The 17767-nt window shown below is 46.6% G+C and overlaps 1 protein-coding gene across 8 annotated transcripts in view; it reads left to right on the top strand.

Annotated features, from left to right (window-relative positions):
* The window catches only part of CAMTA1 (calmodulin binding transcription activator 1), a 322967-nt gene that overhangs the window by 102176 nt on the left and 203024 nt on the right, over positions 1–17767 (top strand). For all 8 annotated transcript variants that reach the window (XM_049803043.1, XM_049802953.1, XM_049802770.1 and 5 more), the window contains one exon: positions 12906–13041. In XM_049803043.1, the coding sequence (XP_049659000.1) occupies positions 12906–13041 (136 nt within the window). The remainder of the gene's footprint in view (positions 1–12905; positions 13042–17767) is intronic.

Genomic DNA, 17767 nt, shown 5'->3' with positions numbered 1-17767 from the left:
CCCCAGCTCCCCCCCGGCTCCTTGGTTAGTCTTGGTGCTGCCACACACGCGGGGTCCCTCCGGGTGCCCGGAGGACGCTGAGGTCTGCCGTCACTGTTCTGCCAGCCGTTTGCTGGCTGCGGCGTTGGAAGTTCATTGACTGTCGAACTGCAATTCCGTTTTGAAGTGGTTCTCAATTAAAATTTATAATTAATGAGTTAGTACTCAATTTTCAAATATTTACGGATTTTTCTAGTGTCTCAAGTCGTGAGCCAAGCAATGTGCCGCTAGCGGAGGGAGAGCCGGCAACCTTTTTCCTTCCTCTTGGCGCTTTCCAAGCATGGCACAGAGCTCCTCTCGCCTCCCGGCCCCTCCGAGGCTTTCCCCATCCCCAGCAAACCCCACACAGCTCCTGCCAGCTGCTGTCAGAGGCCAAGGCGATGGGCATCGATGGCATCCTGGCAGCTCCCCCTGGAATACAGTAATTGGGATAAAACTGAGGTACGGCCCCGCTTGGTTGGGGAAGACCTTGTTAAGCCTCACGCCGATGGCTGCAATGAGCAGGGAGGTTGAACTGGAAGTAAGTTAACTAAATAAACAGAATTTTTTTCCCCATTGTCTCCCTCCCCCATATGAATATGGCAGCCTTTGCGGGTGCGGGTATCACCGCTGTGCTGGGAAATGACCTTGCTTTAGAGCTGACTTCTGCCTTCAGTGACGCCTGCAGAATGAGGCCATCTCAAAAGAAGGTTTTTAAAAGTTAATTGGAGCCCCAGGTCCTTGCCCTAACGACTTGTTTCCATGGAGAAAGCAATCGATAACGCAAAACGGCTGCCGGCATGCAGCGGGCTGGGAGCCCTTCACGTATATGTGAACCTATAGATCGAATGGGGGCTCTTCTTGGTACACTAACAGGCATTGGGATGATTAATCTGAAAACAGTTTAAAGCATTCATGAGTTGTAAGAACTAATTCCCAATAAATCAAACAGTATCCCCATGGGAGTAAGGAAGAGAAATAAATGAGGGCTAAAGAAATTGATAAAGATCCTTGAGCAATAAAGAGACGAACGCTAGTTCTTTTAAAATTATATTTAAATGAACAAAGTTGATTTAACTGTCTTTTTTCATGCCTTGTACTAAGATTTAGCTCTATAGCATGTCATTATATCAAGAAATAATTTGCCAAAAGACTTTTTAGCATTTCGTGTGCATTCCACTTAATGACAATTTTAATATTCTAGCTTTGGTCCTATATCGTTATGAGGAGGTTTCAATTGCTCGGCATACTGAGGAGTTCATAAAGATTGTTTCTAATTTCTCTTTCAAATCTGGTATAGAGTTGAGAACCATCAACACAAGAATTACCATGTTATCCAGCAAAAATGGTGGGAATACTATTGTTAGGTGCTTGAACTGAATATACAGCTTTGGGACAGCGCAGGACGAGGTGCTAAAACCAAGTTCTGACTTACTACGCTGCTGGAAAGAGAAGAGCTCGTGCACGTGAGTTAAAGCTGGCATCCCAGCCTCAACAAAAAATACCAGCCGTGATCCTGCCCATAAGTGTATTAAAGTGATGCATCAGGAAAGTTTATATTCTCTTGGTGATCAGAGAGCATAAGAAGCCGTCCACTGGCTAACTTCTGCTTATGGATTATTTCCCTTAGAGATTATTTTGTGATAAGCACATCTCCAAACCTGAATTTCCAGTAGGACCTCGGTGGGGTTTTGTCTTGTGTTTTCTTACCCTCCTCTGCCCTCAAAATAAGAAGGGTTGAGTTTAGTTTTTCTTTTGCCCTTGGTCACATAACTCTTTCCTGCTGCATTATCCCAAGAATAGAGGGACAGGGGTAGCTGCCCCCAGGCAGTTCCTAACAGCATCCGAATTTGCCCAGGGAGTGCTCGGGGCCAAGGGCTCCGCTTGGACTCCAGCCCCCCCTGAAGCTCAGGGAAGTTAATCCCTGGCATCAAGGAGTTGGAATGAGGTTTCTCTGCTGAAGAACTAATTTCAAAGGCATAGACCCGTGCTCCCAAATCAATATGGCATATATTTATACCAGTAAAGTACATCAAGCTACCCGGTGCGCAAAAGTGATTTAAAATAATGCGTAACCTATAAACTCTGTGGAAATTCCTCCGACCTCGGTAATGAAACATTTCTTCAGCAGATCTTTATTTTCTTTTTGTAGATATGTTTATGGTCTTGAGATACAGATGCTTGAGTCAAGAAGCAGATCTGATAAATGGAGGTGTAGGAACAAGTCAGGGTGATCCGGGATGCTTTGTGGCTTTGCCAGTGCGAGGTCTGGCAGTGGAGCTGCCTGACTTTTCCTTTCCCTCCTTTTTAATATTCAGTATTTTGGGCTGCTCAAAGTCATAATGGTGCACAGAAATTATTTCCTGCGCGCGCGCGCACACACACACACACACCCTGACTCAGAGTTTGGCTGTTGGTTCTTTCACAAGATCACAGTTTCTAACTGATGCGCTCTAAGGTGTAAATTGGGGAAGGACAACACCCAGATGGTGCTGTGGAGGGAGACGCGGCGAAGAGGATTCCAGAAACCAAAGCAGAGATAGGGGGAAGATGGTCATCTCTTGTGTCAAAAGCACTGACAATACAGATTATTTTTTTTCTCTGATTGTTTTGATTGGCTCTAAAAGTAAGAGAACTGTTAATAGTTGAATTAATCAGACTGAGTAACCGTGATACCCAAAGACGCTGGATGAATCTTCCGTGGAGTTCACTCTTTGGCAACAAAATGCAATACCATTGAGTGTAGACGACAGCAGAGTAAATGTTTACTGAGAAGTCAAATCCTATTATTAGTTGTATTACTATTATTAGTGCTGTTATCACTGTTTCCTATTTTCTGGTTGTGTCAAGAACAAGTAACGGAGAGCCAAAATGTACAGGCTTTTCCAGCGCATTCATAAAAATAGGTCTTTGCAGAGGACAAGTGGTACCAGTTGGAGTTGTTGTTAAATGGAAACGCCTGCCCCGTAGCTGCTCCATCACCCTCCGTCTCCACAGCCTGCGGAGGACTTCGACGGGGGCACGGGCAAGGGTCTGTTGTGCCACCGCCCGCGGCTGAAGCCACCATGCTTTGCACCTGGTTGCATTGTGCCGCAGAGTTGTCACTGTTGGGAAGACAGTTTAGCACAGACTTTGGTCCTGCCTAAGTTAGTAGAGCCCCAGATGTTACTTGGGTTAATCTCTATAGCAAAGTAGAGGAAGTATCTCTTCCTCTACAGAAGGAAGTAAACAGAAGCATCTGGAGGATGCATTTTTGTGGCGCTGGCATCCTGATCGCTCCTTAAATAGCCCCAAGGAACTGGTTCCGGGTTAAGATTTGTCAACGGGTGTCCCCGCACACACCAAAAAAATGCCCAGCACTTCTACAGTGCTTCGTAGCTTGTATTCCAGTCTTCAGAATTGTCCTGAAAGCCAGCTTTGTACTGGCACATCCTTGTTCAGTCCTGTTTGTTGGAGCCGTAGGTAATTACTCCCATACTTAATGAATAACATTACTTTTATTGATGAACACGGAGGCTACAAGCTGGAAAGAGGACGTAAGGATTAAGTTTTATGGCCTACTGCTGCTATGGAAAGGAGCATGTAGACAACAGTTAGTGTCCCCTTGATGGGATTAGCCATTGTGTTAACTACAACTCTGGATAAAATTGCCAAGGCTGTTATTTTAGACTTTAACTTCTTAAATATTTGTCGTGGTTTAACCCCAGCCGGTCACTAAGCACCACACAGCCACTCACTCACTCCCCCCGCCCCCCCTAAGTGGGATGGCTGAGAGAATTGGGGAAAAACCCCAATACTCGTGGGTTGAGAAAAGAAGAGTTTAACAGAACAGAAAGGAAGAAACTAATAATGATAATAAAATGACAATAATAATAAAAAAAGGATTGGAATATAGAAAACAAGTGATGCACAATGCAATTGCTCACCACTTGCTGACCGATGCCCAGTTAGTTCCCAAGCAGTGATCCCTGTCCCCAGGGCAACTCCCCCCAGTTTATATACTGGGCACGATGTCACATGGCATGGAATACCCCTTTGGCCAGTTTGGGTCAGCTGTCCTGGCTGTGTCCCCTCCCAACTCCTTGTGCCCCTCCAGCCTTCTTGCTGGCTGGGCATGAGAAGCTGAAAAATCCTTGACTTAGTCTAAACACTACTCCGCAACAACTGAAAACATCAGTGTGTTATCCACATTCTTCTCATACTGAACCCAAAACATAGCACTATACCAGCTACTAGAAAGAAAATTAACGATATCCCGGCTGAAACCAGGACAATATTGCAGATACAAAATTCCTTCACCTTCATCTTAAATGTAAATGACGTTTAATTCTAGAGACAAAAAAAAATCCAGTGTATTTACGTTTTCTTGTGATTTATCTCTCTTCCTATGTGAATGAGAAGATGTCTTCTGAAGTCTTTATTTCACTTCTGCAGAGTTCAAAGATCAGGAAAATTTCAAACATGTAATCTGCAATTCCTTCATAATCGCAACTTTAAGTGAGGATGACGGGGACTTTTAAAGCGGCCTCTCCCTGAAAGGTGACACGTTGCTGGGTCCTCAGCAGACACGGTGAAGTCTGAACATCTCTATTAAGTTCTTGTGACGGGCTTTTCTTTTGTTTGCAGTCCTGCTGAGAAAGGCTGAACATACGCTGGGATTTCTTTTCTTCCAGGGTGGGTGCGCATCATTGCCTGAGGGTAAAAGCCAAATGTTTATTTGGGAGGAGAGGGGAAAAAAAGGTTTATAAAACCAATTCATGTGCGATCTGCCAGCGATACAGCTGTGATGGTCAAGTTCCCCAAAGTCTGAAAACATTTGCCTGTGTAAATCTTATTTTAACACACTCCGTCTGTATGGAAGAGAGCTGTAGAGCTATTGCAGCACCCTTCAGATCCGTCACTGGGGTGGTGCGGTGATGCACCGCCGTCTAACCGAGGCGTTGCGGCGCTGCCTCGCCTTTGGGTGACCCCTTCCTAATGCCAACAAGTGAATCTTGGTGGCCTTCTAAACCGCCACCGAGTGTCTGGGCGTCTGCTTGGCCAAGGACGGGCTCGCTCTGAAACGTGGGGGTGAGACGTCCCAGTCTGTGGCTGCTTGAGATTCCTCCTTCGGTTTTCCATTTGGGCTTTAATCTTCTGATAAGCCGTTGGTACAGCGGAGGGGAAATGTCAAGGTAAATGAAGACTTAGAGAGCGGCGCTCCTCGGGGGAGAAATAACTTCTGTCATCAGATTTTTTTTCTTCTGTAGAAACAAGAAATAAGAGATGAGGTATTTCTGAAATCTTGATGTCAGTCAGGAGCAATCCCGACCGACAGTCCCCGTGCATCCCTCCTTGCCCCGCAAGTGAGAGCTGCAATGCAAAGGCTTTAAAGCTGCAGACAGCGAAAAAAAAAAAAAAGAAAGTGAAATTAATAGATGGTTGTTTGAACTCCATCCCCTGGAATGTCTGATAGACCCAGATGGAGCAGAGCTCTACAGGATAAAACCGTGCCTGCCCTGGGCTGCTGCGTGGCGAGGTGTTAGCTTGCGTGGGAGGTAGGTGCCTGGGAGCACTCGCTGCTGGGGCTTCTCCCCATCCCCAAATCCAGCCAGCGCTTCGGCATGGGTTTTCTTTCCTGACGCTGCATGCTCCGTCCCACTTCAGACAAACGGGCAGGGAAGGGGGGATGTCGTAGGTGATGGGTCTCTGCTGCCGGATGAGATCCAGAAGAGACTGACGCTGTCAGCGATGGCCGGGAACCGGCCAAACACGATTTCCAGCGAAGCAAAGCGAGTCGGTGACATAAACTGAATAGATGATGCTTTTAAGCAAATTGTCCGAGTATCAGATGAGGGAATTATCGGCCTGTGTCAGTCTTTTCAGATGTTATTATGTATGCTCTGTGTTATTTTAAAGTGCCCCGTGTTGGCCACACACAATTTTTCTTGGTGTTTTCAAAGAGGTACGTGATTTCCCTTGAGTATCGTATTCTCAGTCCTCTCTCCTTAGTTTAATTAACTTTTGAGAAGAATATTTTGAGGCACTTTTTTAGTCCATTATTTGCAGAATATTTCTTATGACGATAACCCATTCTGGAGCCACCTTCCCGTTCCACCTTGCCCCATGCTTGTATTGCAGCTGTCTTCTTGGTGGAGCCGTAAGGGCGTGCATCGTGGTCGGTGGAGCCCACCGGGGGCTTTGACCCGTCTCTTCTGCTTTGTGAACTTCCCTACTTCTCCACTAAGGCGTGTGATGAGGGAGGGCTGTCTCAACTTCTTTGTAGAACAGGTTTCTTCATTATAATCATGTCGATAGGATTTTGCCTCCTTGTCAGGAACAGGAGACAACACACAGCAAGAGGAGGACGTGTGTTTTGCAAGTTTGGAGGCTAAAAAGTAGAACTATCTTGCAGTATGTAAGAGCACCGGCTCCTGACATAGTAGCGTCATGTTGAGTGGTGTTTCATGACATAGTAGTGTCATGTTGTGTGACATGTCATGACTTGCATGTTTTTTTACCCCAAATCTGGGAAGCTACTCTGGACGTGCTCAGCAGGAGAACAATCGCGCTCCTCTTTTAGGAACTCACACAAAAACCATTGAAGAAAGCAAGCATGGTTAACTGTGACTCCTGCTTTAGTGCTTGCTTGGATTCCCTGGGACGTGGGTATGAGCGATGTCAGTGTTTTGGACCACAACTTCATCAGTCGGTCCCACTGCACTCTGGGATGCAAACACGGTGCACTCTGCAAGCTCTTGAGAGGCTTTGGTTTCCAGCAAGGCAGCTCCTCAGAGAAGGGTGTCCTCGTGCTTGTGCTGGCTTGGTTTACACCTGTGGGAGGAGTTAGGGTTCTCAGGATGAAGGCAAATTCAAGGACTTCATCCTCTTTGAGTTCATTGGGAAACAATGATTCCGTGCAGTGATTTATTACAAGGCTTTGTCTCTCTTTCCAGGGCTCCCTCCAAGACTCCAGCTTTTTCCAGCCAGTTTCTGCATCAGTAGGTTGCTCCTTTGGGAGAGTGGAAGTTAATTTCTCATTATTAACATGCGTAGATTCAGAAGATGGAAGATAGTCCCCTTTTTGCTGTCGCTCGACTCCATGATAACTTCATAGCCAGAGAAAACAAAGCTAATAGTTCTGCAGGATAAAAAATGGCATAATCCAGATGGTTAGCAAGAGCCGTTCCTCAGTGCAGCGTGCGGCAGGGAGGGATGGAGGGGGCTTCTTCACCTTCGGGCTGGGGGCGGCTGCTGCTTGTGCACCAGTACGGCACAGAAAGCGTCCGGTGTGCCGTACCCTTCTGCTTATTGTTTTTACTGTTGTCGCCCTCCAGCTCCGGGGGATGGCGTACGCAGGCAGCACGGAGCGAGGGGCAGCTGCCCCGACCCTCGCGTTAGCAACAGCCAGGCGAGGATTTCACCCGCTGTGCCGAGGCAGCCTTCCCCCGGCTTCGGCGACCTGCGGCTCACTGGAAGAGTGGTCATCTCGCTGCCACGGTGCGGTTACAAGCGCTTTCTGGGCCGATGGCAAGCTCTGAGGCTGCTGATGCCTCTGGCTTTGGTAGGGCCCCCGTGAGCAGCCGCACACCTAATTTTGTGTTTTTATTGTAAAGAACTGAGCTGCCTTAAGTAGCCGCCTTGGCAGGGAACTGAAATAAATCCAAGATGATAAAATAAAAAATTAATTTTAGAGCCGTGGACCTTCTCGAGGAAGGGTTCTGGTTGATATTACTCCGTTGTCCTGGAAAAAGAGTCGCCTTTGGCTTTGCAATTTTGAAATTCCCTTTCAGCAACCTGAGCTCCCTAGGCAGTAAAACATAGTTTTTATTAAATGATACATCTGACATTTACCAAACCTTGATGTGACGATTTAGAGGGAGCTAGTTGCGATGAACAGCTTTATTAATATTGCGGTAGCGTGATCAGGGGAACATCGTGGTTGTTTAGGCCAAAGACTTTAATTTATGAGCACAGTGGAGAGGCAGCATCAGATGACCAAAATATCCTAATCTTAACTTGTTTTCTGTTTACTCCCTCCTTGCATCTGGTTCGTGTTCATGATAAGACGAGTTGGTTTAGATTCTTATTATCCAAGTAAGGCACTTTATAGAAAAGAAACAAACCCCCCTCAGAACGGGACTTGGAGGTAGATGTAGAGGTAGGTGTGTGCAGCTAAATTGGGTGCCAAATCCAAAATGACATTTCTGGAAAATCTTCCTTGGAAAGCCCCTCTGATTCCTGCTGGTACGAGCGCTCTGTTACCGCCTCTCCCCGTGTTACTGCGAGAAACCCCAGTTTATCCGGTGGCCTGGACTGGTCCTGAGCTGGAGGTGAGCGTCCTCAGGAGCCCCGGGTAGCCCCAAGCAACCAGCAGGTCCTGAGACCCGTCAGCTGCAGGGTATGATTGTTCGCTTTGAAAATAAGTCCCAAAATTGAATTTAGCATCTCCTTCCCGGCTGTAGCAGGAACAATTTGGGCAAAAGTAGCTCTTATGCTGTTGTGGCAATTGATGTGAGAGCCGTGGTGGTAAATAACAGGGAGAGGGAGGGAAGCATCTCCGATCTCATCAATAGTTAAGACAAAAGGCTTTCTGCTCCGCAATTACTCTTCCTGTCCTTGCCCCTCCTTCCCCCAGGCCACAAGCAAGAAACCTAAATAGAGATCAGGCAGCTTTTAAATGCCACAGGCTCATAAAAGAGAGGAAATTCAGAGTTGCAACTTTGCTGCCTGCTATTTGGGTCTGTAAGCAAGTAGACCATCCTGCAAGCTCCACACAGTGGGACCAGAAATAATTGCACCGTCTCTGCCAAGAGCCCGGCTGCCCTTGTTTCGGGGCTCAGCCGCTCGCTCCGGCGCAGCTGCTGGGGAGACGGACAAGCGACGTGCCTGGCTGCCGGTGCCGAGGGCAGGTCGCTGCCGTCGCACCCGGGCTCACAGGGGTTTCGGGGGGCTGTGTGTGTGAGTTTGAGGATGGGGTGCGCATCTCTGCTCATGGGGCAGCAGCAGTGGTCGCCAAGGTTTGCATTGTTGGTGTTGCCAGCCTAAACTGAATACAGTGATTTACTGGAAGGCAGGCAGGCAGGCAAAGTGCTCGTCGACTCCGCTGCTGGGGGGGGGGGGGCTCACGGTTTAGGATTGCTCCGTTCGCCTGTTCCCAATTCCTTGCCTTTTGTTCACTGCCTTTTTTTGTAAGAGCGACAAACCCTTTCTTGTCTCATTGCAAAAAAATTTATTCTGAGCCGAGGGGGAAATGCTACTGACCTTTCCGCACTATCCTGGGGAACCAGCCGGAGCGAGTACGCGGAGTAGCCTGGTGTTTGATGTAGAGCGAATACAGGTGAGGCGACCTGCTGTGAGGCCGTGCTGCCATTTCACGGCCACGAGTCTGCCTTTTGTCATACCTGATGCAAAACTTGCAAAACTGGGCTGTGGCCGTCCCCACCGGGGAGGGACGAGGGAGGGGGGCCCCGTGGGGGCCAGGCTCTGCGGGGGTCCCCTCCGGCAGCCCCAGCACCGCATGCTGCAAGCACAGACAGGCTTCTCGGTGGGTCTCCATCACTCTGGCTGGCTTGCTTTCAGCTGTACCTTAATATTAAAATACTGGTTTATTATTTTCCATTTAGTCCCGCATTAATGAAAAGAGCTGCAAAGTAGTAGCTAATCAAATGAAGTAAATTTCCGTTAATGTTCCAGTACTTGTTGTTATTGCCGTGGTTCCAGGTGGAGTTTGGTACAGAGGAAGACGATTGCTTTCCGTGTCTGATGATGCGCAGGCAAGCCGACCTTGCCTTGGCTGCAGGCTTCCTAAACACGCGCCCGCAGGAGCCAGTAGGGAATTGCAGTCCCGGGTAGCCCATGCTTAGGCGTGCGGTTTCGTCCCCCTCTTCTGCAGGGGTACGAACGAAATCCCCCAAATTCAGGTTGAGCGGCAAAACCTCCAGAGGAGATCTGGGTTGGAGTTGCACCCGTCGTGCGTCCTGGGAATCCCTGTCGGACCTCATCTGCTGAGTCTTCCCGCAACCATCAATTTGCTGCTCTTGGCTGTGTTTGTGTGCCAGAGATAAGCACAGGAGATCTTCCCTTTCTGTTCTTTCTTACAACAAGTGAAATACAATAGCAATGTATATCAGGTTAAAATTGCCTCTCGTTTTATGAAGATATCTTTAAAAACCAGTTGCTTTCTATGAGCCTTAAAGCAACTCGATACACTCTTATCAAAATCGACAGCTGCTCCAGAGATCCTTAGGAGATTTTGTTCCATTGTGCTTTATTTCGTATAAATCTCGTTAACTGTTTTCCAGTGACCTCTTACGGTGTTCTTTTTTCATCGCAGAAATAAGCCAACAAAAACCTGATTCCAGCCTTGCAGAACAGCAGCAAGGTTGCAGAGCTCAGCTCTGCGGTCCCTTCACCCGCACGCTCTTGGGGCACTGCAGGCAAGAAAAAGCAGTATTTTGCTCACATCAGAAAACTTTCTGGTCCTCCTTCCAGTCCTTTGAGTGTATGTTTTCCGAAAAGCCGCGCATGCGAGTGCCGAGGCACTAGACAGGAGATAAATTCCCGTGCCGTCTTTTCCTTACTCGCCCTAAACGTGCAGGTAACTCGTCGTAAGCCATAGGGCATGTCTCCCTGACGGCAACAAGGGGAAAACTTTGATCTTTTGAGAAGGGTTTGAGCTGACATGCGCAGCAACGGGAGGTTTATAGAAGAAACACCGAAACAAGATATGTAATATCTCCACTGAATTAACCCTGCACTATCTACGTCGCTGTCAAATAGACGCCGTGGTTGTCCTGACACCCAAGTGTTTATTTTCAGGGCAGGAGGAGGAGACGTAGCTGGGGGGAACAAACGGAGCTCGGGTTTCTGGTCACAGGGAATAAATATTTGCGTGTATGTGGAAGAAAATTAAGTCTATAAGTTCTGTTTTAGTAAAAGGATGTGCTCATAATCACTTAGATCAAAGGCCATTTCGGTCTTGCAAATGTTTGCAGAAGCAGAAAGTCTGTTTTCATACTAAAAGAGACTTTGTGCAGCAGTTTCTCATCCACATTCATTAAATTTGTGATGTGCCCGTGTGTTCTGGAGAGCAAATGCTGAGTGTAAAGCTGGCAGGACATCCTTTTGTGTGTACCCAAGCTGCATGCTTACATGCAGAGACAAGGGAAAAGGATGGGGGTTTGGTAGCAGATCCCGTGCTCCCCAATGGTGTTTGCTTTGACGGAGGAAGGGTGTTGTATTGGTTGATCTAGGTGATTTCAGCCAGCCACTGGTGGTAGAAAACCATTATGAGCTTGTTTTCCTCAGTAGTAAGGTGCCTTTATGCACTTAATGGAGCACTGGGATGAGTTACTCTATAATTAACGGCTTTTACATCGATGTTACTGCCCTATTATTATGTGATAAACATGGGTGAAGGCGGCTGTCTTCAACCAGAGTATTTTGTTAGAGAAAAATGAGGAGAGGGTACCTGCAGAAGCTTGTTCTTGTGCTTATTTCGTAGTGTCATGCTGTTTGAAAGACAGAAGCGGGAGGGAAGGCAGATGCTTTTCCAGCTGGGCCAGGCACTGATTTTTGCACCTTCGGCGTGGCTCTGAGGTCACAAGCCAATGTTGCATGGACACAAAGCGCTTAGTTTGGCTTATTTATTTAAAAAGCTTCCTTGCGTTGGCTGGGCAAGTGAAAATACTCGGTGGCATTTTTAGCAATTCCAGGTATTGCTCTGCTCCGTCTGAAAACGCCTGGCTGCTAGTGTCCAAAAAGTGGAGGGGTGCGAGGTCCGATGCGACGTGTGGACTGGATGGGGGGCGGGGGGAATCCAGACCCTCTCTCTCAATCCTGAAAGGCTTCTTTCTGTTACTTTGGTTTGTTTGTACAAGTTCAGGTGCCTTCCTTTATCAAAAGGCTCCAGCCAAAGCTTTCCTGTGAAAGTTATTGCTGCTGCTGCTGCTAATGTCATTGTTTTTCTTTCTGTTCTTGGTGTCCTAAAGCCAAATTACTGTGACTAATGCACCACTGTAAATGTCTGCAGCATCTACAGCACTGCTGCCTGCATGGGATGCATGCTGTCTTTGCAGTGATGTGGGGGGGGGGGGGGGGGGGGGGGTATTTTCTGGTTTTCAGTATTGCAGCAGAAATGCCCCTATTGTGTGTTGGGTTAGCAGATAGCAAAACGTTTCTGTGAAATACTGTCATACGCCAAATAGCTGGTGACTCCTGTCTGTTGGGCAAGCATCAATTTGCCTTTATTGATATTCTAAAGCATCAACCTGGTTTCTAAGCGGAAAATGTTTTCATGTGTCTTTTAAGTCAAGGAGGTGCTCAGAAGAGAGAAAGTTAGTCCATGTCTAACACTGATCTAAGCAGGAACAGCGAAACCAATGTATAAGCTCATGCCTTTTTCCTTCCATTCTTTTTTGCCTGTTTATTGCCTTTTTAAGCCAACATCCGTATTCTGGTGCTGTGTTAGAGGTGTTTGTTGCCTAATCCCACTGATGCGTTAAAAAGAGAGAGATTGTCTGTCATAAAATAATAACGATCCTTTTTTTTCCTTAACCTGTCTTTCCTAATTTTCAGCATGTAGCTGATCCCAATCATAACATATCCTGTGAAGACACTGACTATTTTATGATAAGCTTTCCTTGTTGGTTTTTTTTTTTTTTTATTAATACCTCTCACTGGCATGCTTACTTCATTAGGTACAAGATTCTCAAGTAAAATTTTGCAGATTGCAAAACATCAATTAATCCAGTTAGAAGCAACAAACAGTGAAAATTTGTATTATGCCAAATAGAGAATATTGCTTTTCTGTAGAGACTTTTTCTAGTCTGTAGTGCATTGCTTCATAAACTGTCTTAGGGTGGGTTTTTTTCGTTATGTAATCCAAAACTGTTTCTTGCTTCCAGACCGCAGAATGGTTCTATGATCCTGTACAATAGGAAGAAGGTGAAATACAGGAAAGATGGATATTGCTGGAAAAAAAGGAAAGATGGGAAAACCACCCGAGAGGATCACATGAAACTGAAGGTCCAAGGAGTGGAGGTAGGAGAACGGAGTGGGGGTGGGTTTGGCTGATAGCTGGGCTGGGAAGCAACAGCTCCTCAAAGTTCGTTCAACGTGAAGTTGTCCACACGTTCAGAAAAAGGTTTATATTTGCTGAATCCCAGCTTCCCACCCCCCAAAATATAGGCACGGTTTTTGTTACTACTTTGAACAAAATTTGCATATAGCCTCACTGTCGGATTGCGTTACTGCTCTCTGGTTGCCGTGAGGTTGTACAGTAGCGGTGCTGACGAAAGACACGGAAGCGTCTCCACACCAAGCATCTTTTGGTAGAACGCCTGCTTTTTGTAACAGGTACTTCACAAGGGCGACCAAACATCTTGGGGTGGGTTGGTAAGCATTTTTTTTACCGCATCAGCTTTGTATGTATATGCTTTGATTCTCACAAAATACCAGCTAGTTTTTGGTAGCAATTACTGTAATTTTCCGTATGCTTACTCAGTGTTGGTCTTCCAGTATGCAGAAGTAGAATTTCTGTTGAATTCAGACCAGAATTGGACTCTGCTTCAAGGCGTGTTTTGAAGGAGACTGTTGCTCTACTGATGGCATTTAGCCATTCAGAGAAATGCAGGTGGATGATTTCACCTGACACAGAATTTCTGGAATAAGCCTGTGTGTTCTAAAACGTGTCGTTGTTTGACACAACTATTTGTTCTTAAAGTCCGTCTGCGTGAGACAGGAGCTGTTTGATCTCACTGATCACTTCTGACGTTAAAGGTCTGCACAGATGTGGACAAGAAGTATGTGTATTTAACTTTTTCTTTTCTATTTTATTAACTGGGAATTACATTTTCTGATAGCAGAAGTCCAGCTGCAGAGCTTTGCCTGGCTTAGTTCCTAAGACCCCAGGCTGTATTCCCCACATTTTGATACTGAACTTGGGGCCAAAATGGTAAAAGGGTGTTCAAAGATGTAATTGTAGCATTTAGCTGTGTCATCAAGAAATACTCTAATTCCAGCACACGAAGAGCAAAGCCGTAAGGGTATTTATTTGTATAAGCTGTACTGATTTCTGCAGCTCACGGGCTGCATGCATCACTCCGCATAGGAGGCTGCACCCAGGCACGCGAGCATAACCCAGCACGGACGGCAGCGTTTGGAGCAATCGGCGGTGTTCAGTGACGGGCCAGGCTTAACCCGTTACCTCAAGGCATGTCCGATAGCTTTCAGGCTGGAGTTTGGGCTAAGCCGAGCTTTCCAACCTCACCCCCCAGGCCCGTCTTGGCAGATGTTTTGCACGGCATTAACCTTTCTCGCGTCCGGCTGATGTCCAGTGTGGCTCCGGGAGTTGGGGGCCGGCGGGGGTTCCACACCGCGCGGTGTTTCCGAATTCGGCGCGGGGGATGCAAAGCGGCCAAGCGCCTGGAACGCATCTCGTGCTCCGGCTTCCTCGTGGGTGATTTGTCATTCTTACGTTCTTGTCTGCTTTAATGAGGTTTTGGGGTTTAAAATAGTATTAAATGGATTGCATTATATTACACCAGAGAGGCATAACTTTGTTCCATAATTTTTACATCCAATAACAATGTTTTATTATGACAGGCCTCAAAAAAAAAGTCAGCATAATGGAAATTGTGCATTGTTTTTGTTTCGGGTTTGCAGAGCATGATTTGATTAACTGCTGTGAACTTTAACAATGCAGAATACCAAAACCTGCGCTGCGGAGCTTACCTGTAGGAGGGTGGTGGCGACCGTTGGCTACCGCACATACACATGATTAAATAAACACTTTCTGACATCTTTTTTCAAAGACAGAGCCATCAACCCCTAGAGTGCCTGACTGCATGGATGTGCGTGGCCTTCATATTTAACTCAAATAGCCCTGCACTGAACCCAATAATTTCTATTTGATTGAAGTGTGTCTCTGGAAGGTAACAAATCTGAAATTGGATGTAGCAGGTGCTGGAGAACACACAGCTTTCAGGGTTTCTTCCTGTGGCTGATCACATTCGCCACTTAAGAAAATAAGTGTCAGAGTACTTGCTTTGTGATTTGGATGTGCCGGGGTTCGGCCGTTCATTCCCACCTCTTTCTCCAGCTTAAGAGCCCTTTAATACCCGGTATTTTATCTCCAAGAAGGTACTTACGCCCTCTCATCAAGTCATCCCTCAATCTTCTCACTGCAAAGCCCAGCAGACCCAGCTCTGAGCCTCCTGGCTTTGGCAGAGGCGGGATGCGGCCAGTTTTACACTTGGTAGGTCTTGCAGCAGATAAAGCGACAACCGAGCACAAACCTGGCTCCTGAGCCAACACTGTGAGCAGTTAATGGCAATTTTTACTGGGGCTCAAAACTGGAGGAACGCAACCTCTACATAAATCTATGTGTTAAGTAGCACCAACGGTTATCAAAATGCAGACTGATCATCTGAGTGATGAAAAGAAATTAATTTTTTTCCCCCCCGGGTATCAGAGCGTACAAAGGAAGCGATGATTCAAGTCGTCGCAGTTTATGTAGGCAAAGGCAGAAGAAAAGAAACCAAGAGGAACAGGCAGATAGAGGCTTGGGTCTGCAACTTAACTCCCACATAAATCTGGGTCTAGAAGAGTTGGGTCCACTGTAGAAACCTCTGGTGTGCCGAGCGTGCCTGGAAGCATGTTTGCGGTTTCCAGAGGCCGGAGGAGAAGCCGCAGCGCTCTGCCGCGCAGCCCCCTCGCTGACCTGCCCTGATGCCCCTTGCTGTCCCATCTCGCTGCCAGGGCGGCATCTGAGTGATTGCTGCCAGTCGCCGTTCTGAACGATGCAGGAAAAGTTTGTTTTCTTGACCTCTAAGTGCTGCTTGGGCAGCAGAATTAGGTATTTTTAACCTTCTTAATTAATTACTCGATCAGTACACCGTGGTACTTCACAGATAGCGTTACGGGTTTATGTTTCTGATACCATCCTAATAGGAAGCGATGTTCTTTACTTGGGCACAGAGGCAACAGATTTAAAATAATAAAAAAAGGCTTTTTTCAAAGTTGGAGCGATACTGTAGTTAACCACATTAGGGTTTAACAGGGCATGAAATAACTGTCTGCCTTGTGGCACTGCCAGATCATCTCAGCGACTGTTGCAGCCAGAAGATAAATAGGTATCATCGTCGCGCTGATGGAAAAATACTTGCAAAGCCGACAGCCAAGAGCATCAATAGCATCCAAACAGAGCTTTGGAAACTGCAGCTAATAGGCGAGAAGGAGAAACATGTTGGCTGGTGAAACTACTGACCAGCCAGTTCTGAAAAGGGACTTGTATTAGTAGATTTAATAATTAATTACGTCCTCAGTGTCATCAGTGTGATGGCTCCTGTGTCTTTGCAAGTTTTGGGTAAGGGAAAGAAAAGCACTTGGAAACAAAAAGTTTACGCCAGGTACTTGGGGATGTTGGTGCCTACCCCTACCATATAAAAGGATTTGGTGAACATGGACGAGGCAGCTAAAGCAAATTTAGGATGTAAATAAGGAAGAAACTAATTTAAATAGGAATACACTAATTTAAATAAGTAAGGAATGGGAGGAATAAACTAATTAGCCAAGAGGATGTTAAATTATAACTGCCTGAAATGCTCAAGCTACTGTCTTGGTTAGCATCACTGTGCATGAGGGTTTGGGCTATTACTTGGTTAATCTGATGCACAATCCTGTTAGAAAATGCTGGATAAACCAGAAAGGAGAAGTTAATTTGGCCTTTCCCTTAATATACCTCTTTGTGTAATTCTTTGTGGAATCCATTAAAAATCTCCAGTCCGTGATCCTTTTTAAAATTCTAATTAATTAGGATCCCTGGTGATGTGTTCCTAATCAATCCACATAATTAAAAATTTTAACTAATAAATAATAGTAAGGGGAGTGTTGAAATAGCTTTAACATCATTCCGGACTGGCGCTGCTCCGACTTTACAGTTGGTTGGCTCAGCTGGTGCATTTGCCTTTTCTTCTGCGTGACCCTGTCCGGGTGCCCGGCAATGGCGCATTCACGTGAATTCATAGTAAACTGCTGCCGAAATGGCAATGAGGTCATGTTTTTATAGTAAGTTTCCCTTTTATCCTCTGCGGTTTGGAAGGTCGGCGCCGATTCTGTTGCTCTTTATCCTGTACCGAGGATATTTTGGTCTCTCCAAACCCCGCCGCCTGAAGAGAAGTCAGAGAAAAGGGTTCTCTCAAGCTCGGGGCAGAGCCAAGTCCCTCTCTCGGCACGAGCGACGCTACCTGCGGTGGGACTTTGCCAAATGGCTGGCAGGAGCCCGATGCTCTACAACAGCCAAGGGTTGAGCCGCAGCAGCGCATCCGTCAGCCGAGACGCTGCTGTTCGGTGCTGGGGCGGCAAGGGGAGCGGCGCTGCCAGCTGAGCAGTGACCCCCACCGCCAGCAGCCGCGGCTCGTCGGGAAGGGTCGTTCATCAGCCTTCGTTTAGTCTGACGCCGCTAATTCCGGGTCAGAGGACAAGAGGAATGCTCCAGAGCTCCTATACTTGAAAGATCGCGTTCTCTCCTAGATAGATGTATGTTATCTCAGTGCAATATGGTAATCTTTATGAATTCCTCAAAACAAAACAAAACCAAAAAAAAAAAAAAAGTAAAACTTGATTTAAGTCTTATTAAGAGAGAAACTCCCTTGTGGAGATGGAGATGCAGAGTATCAATTTTGTATGCAGGACTTGTATTTAATTAATATCATAACAGTCCCTTAACACCGTTACAGATTAGTCCACGAGGACAGGAATGGAAATT

The sequence above is a fragment of the Accipiter gentilis genome, chromosome 1, assembly GCF_929443795.1.
Source record: "Accipiter gentilis chromosome 1, bAccGen1.1, whole genome shotgun sequence".
Lineage (NCBI taxonomy): Eukaryota > Metazoa > Chordata > Aves > Accipitriformes > Accipitridae > Astur > Astur gentilis.
Note: the sequence above shows the minus strand (reverse complement) of the source record. Positions and strands in the feature narration are given on the sequence as shown.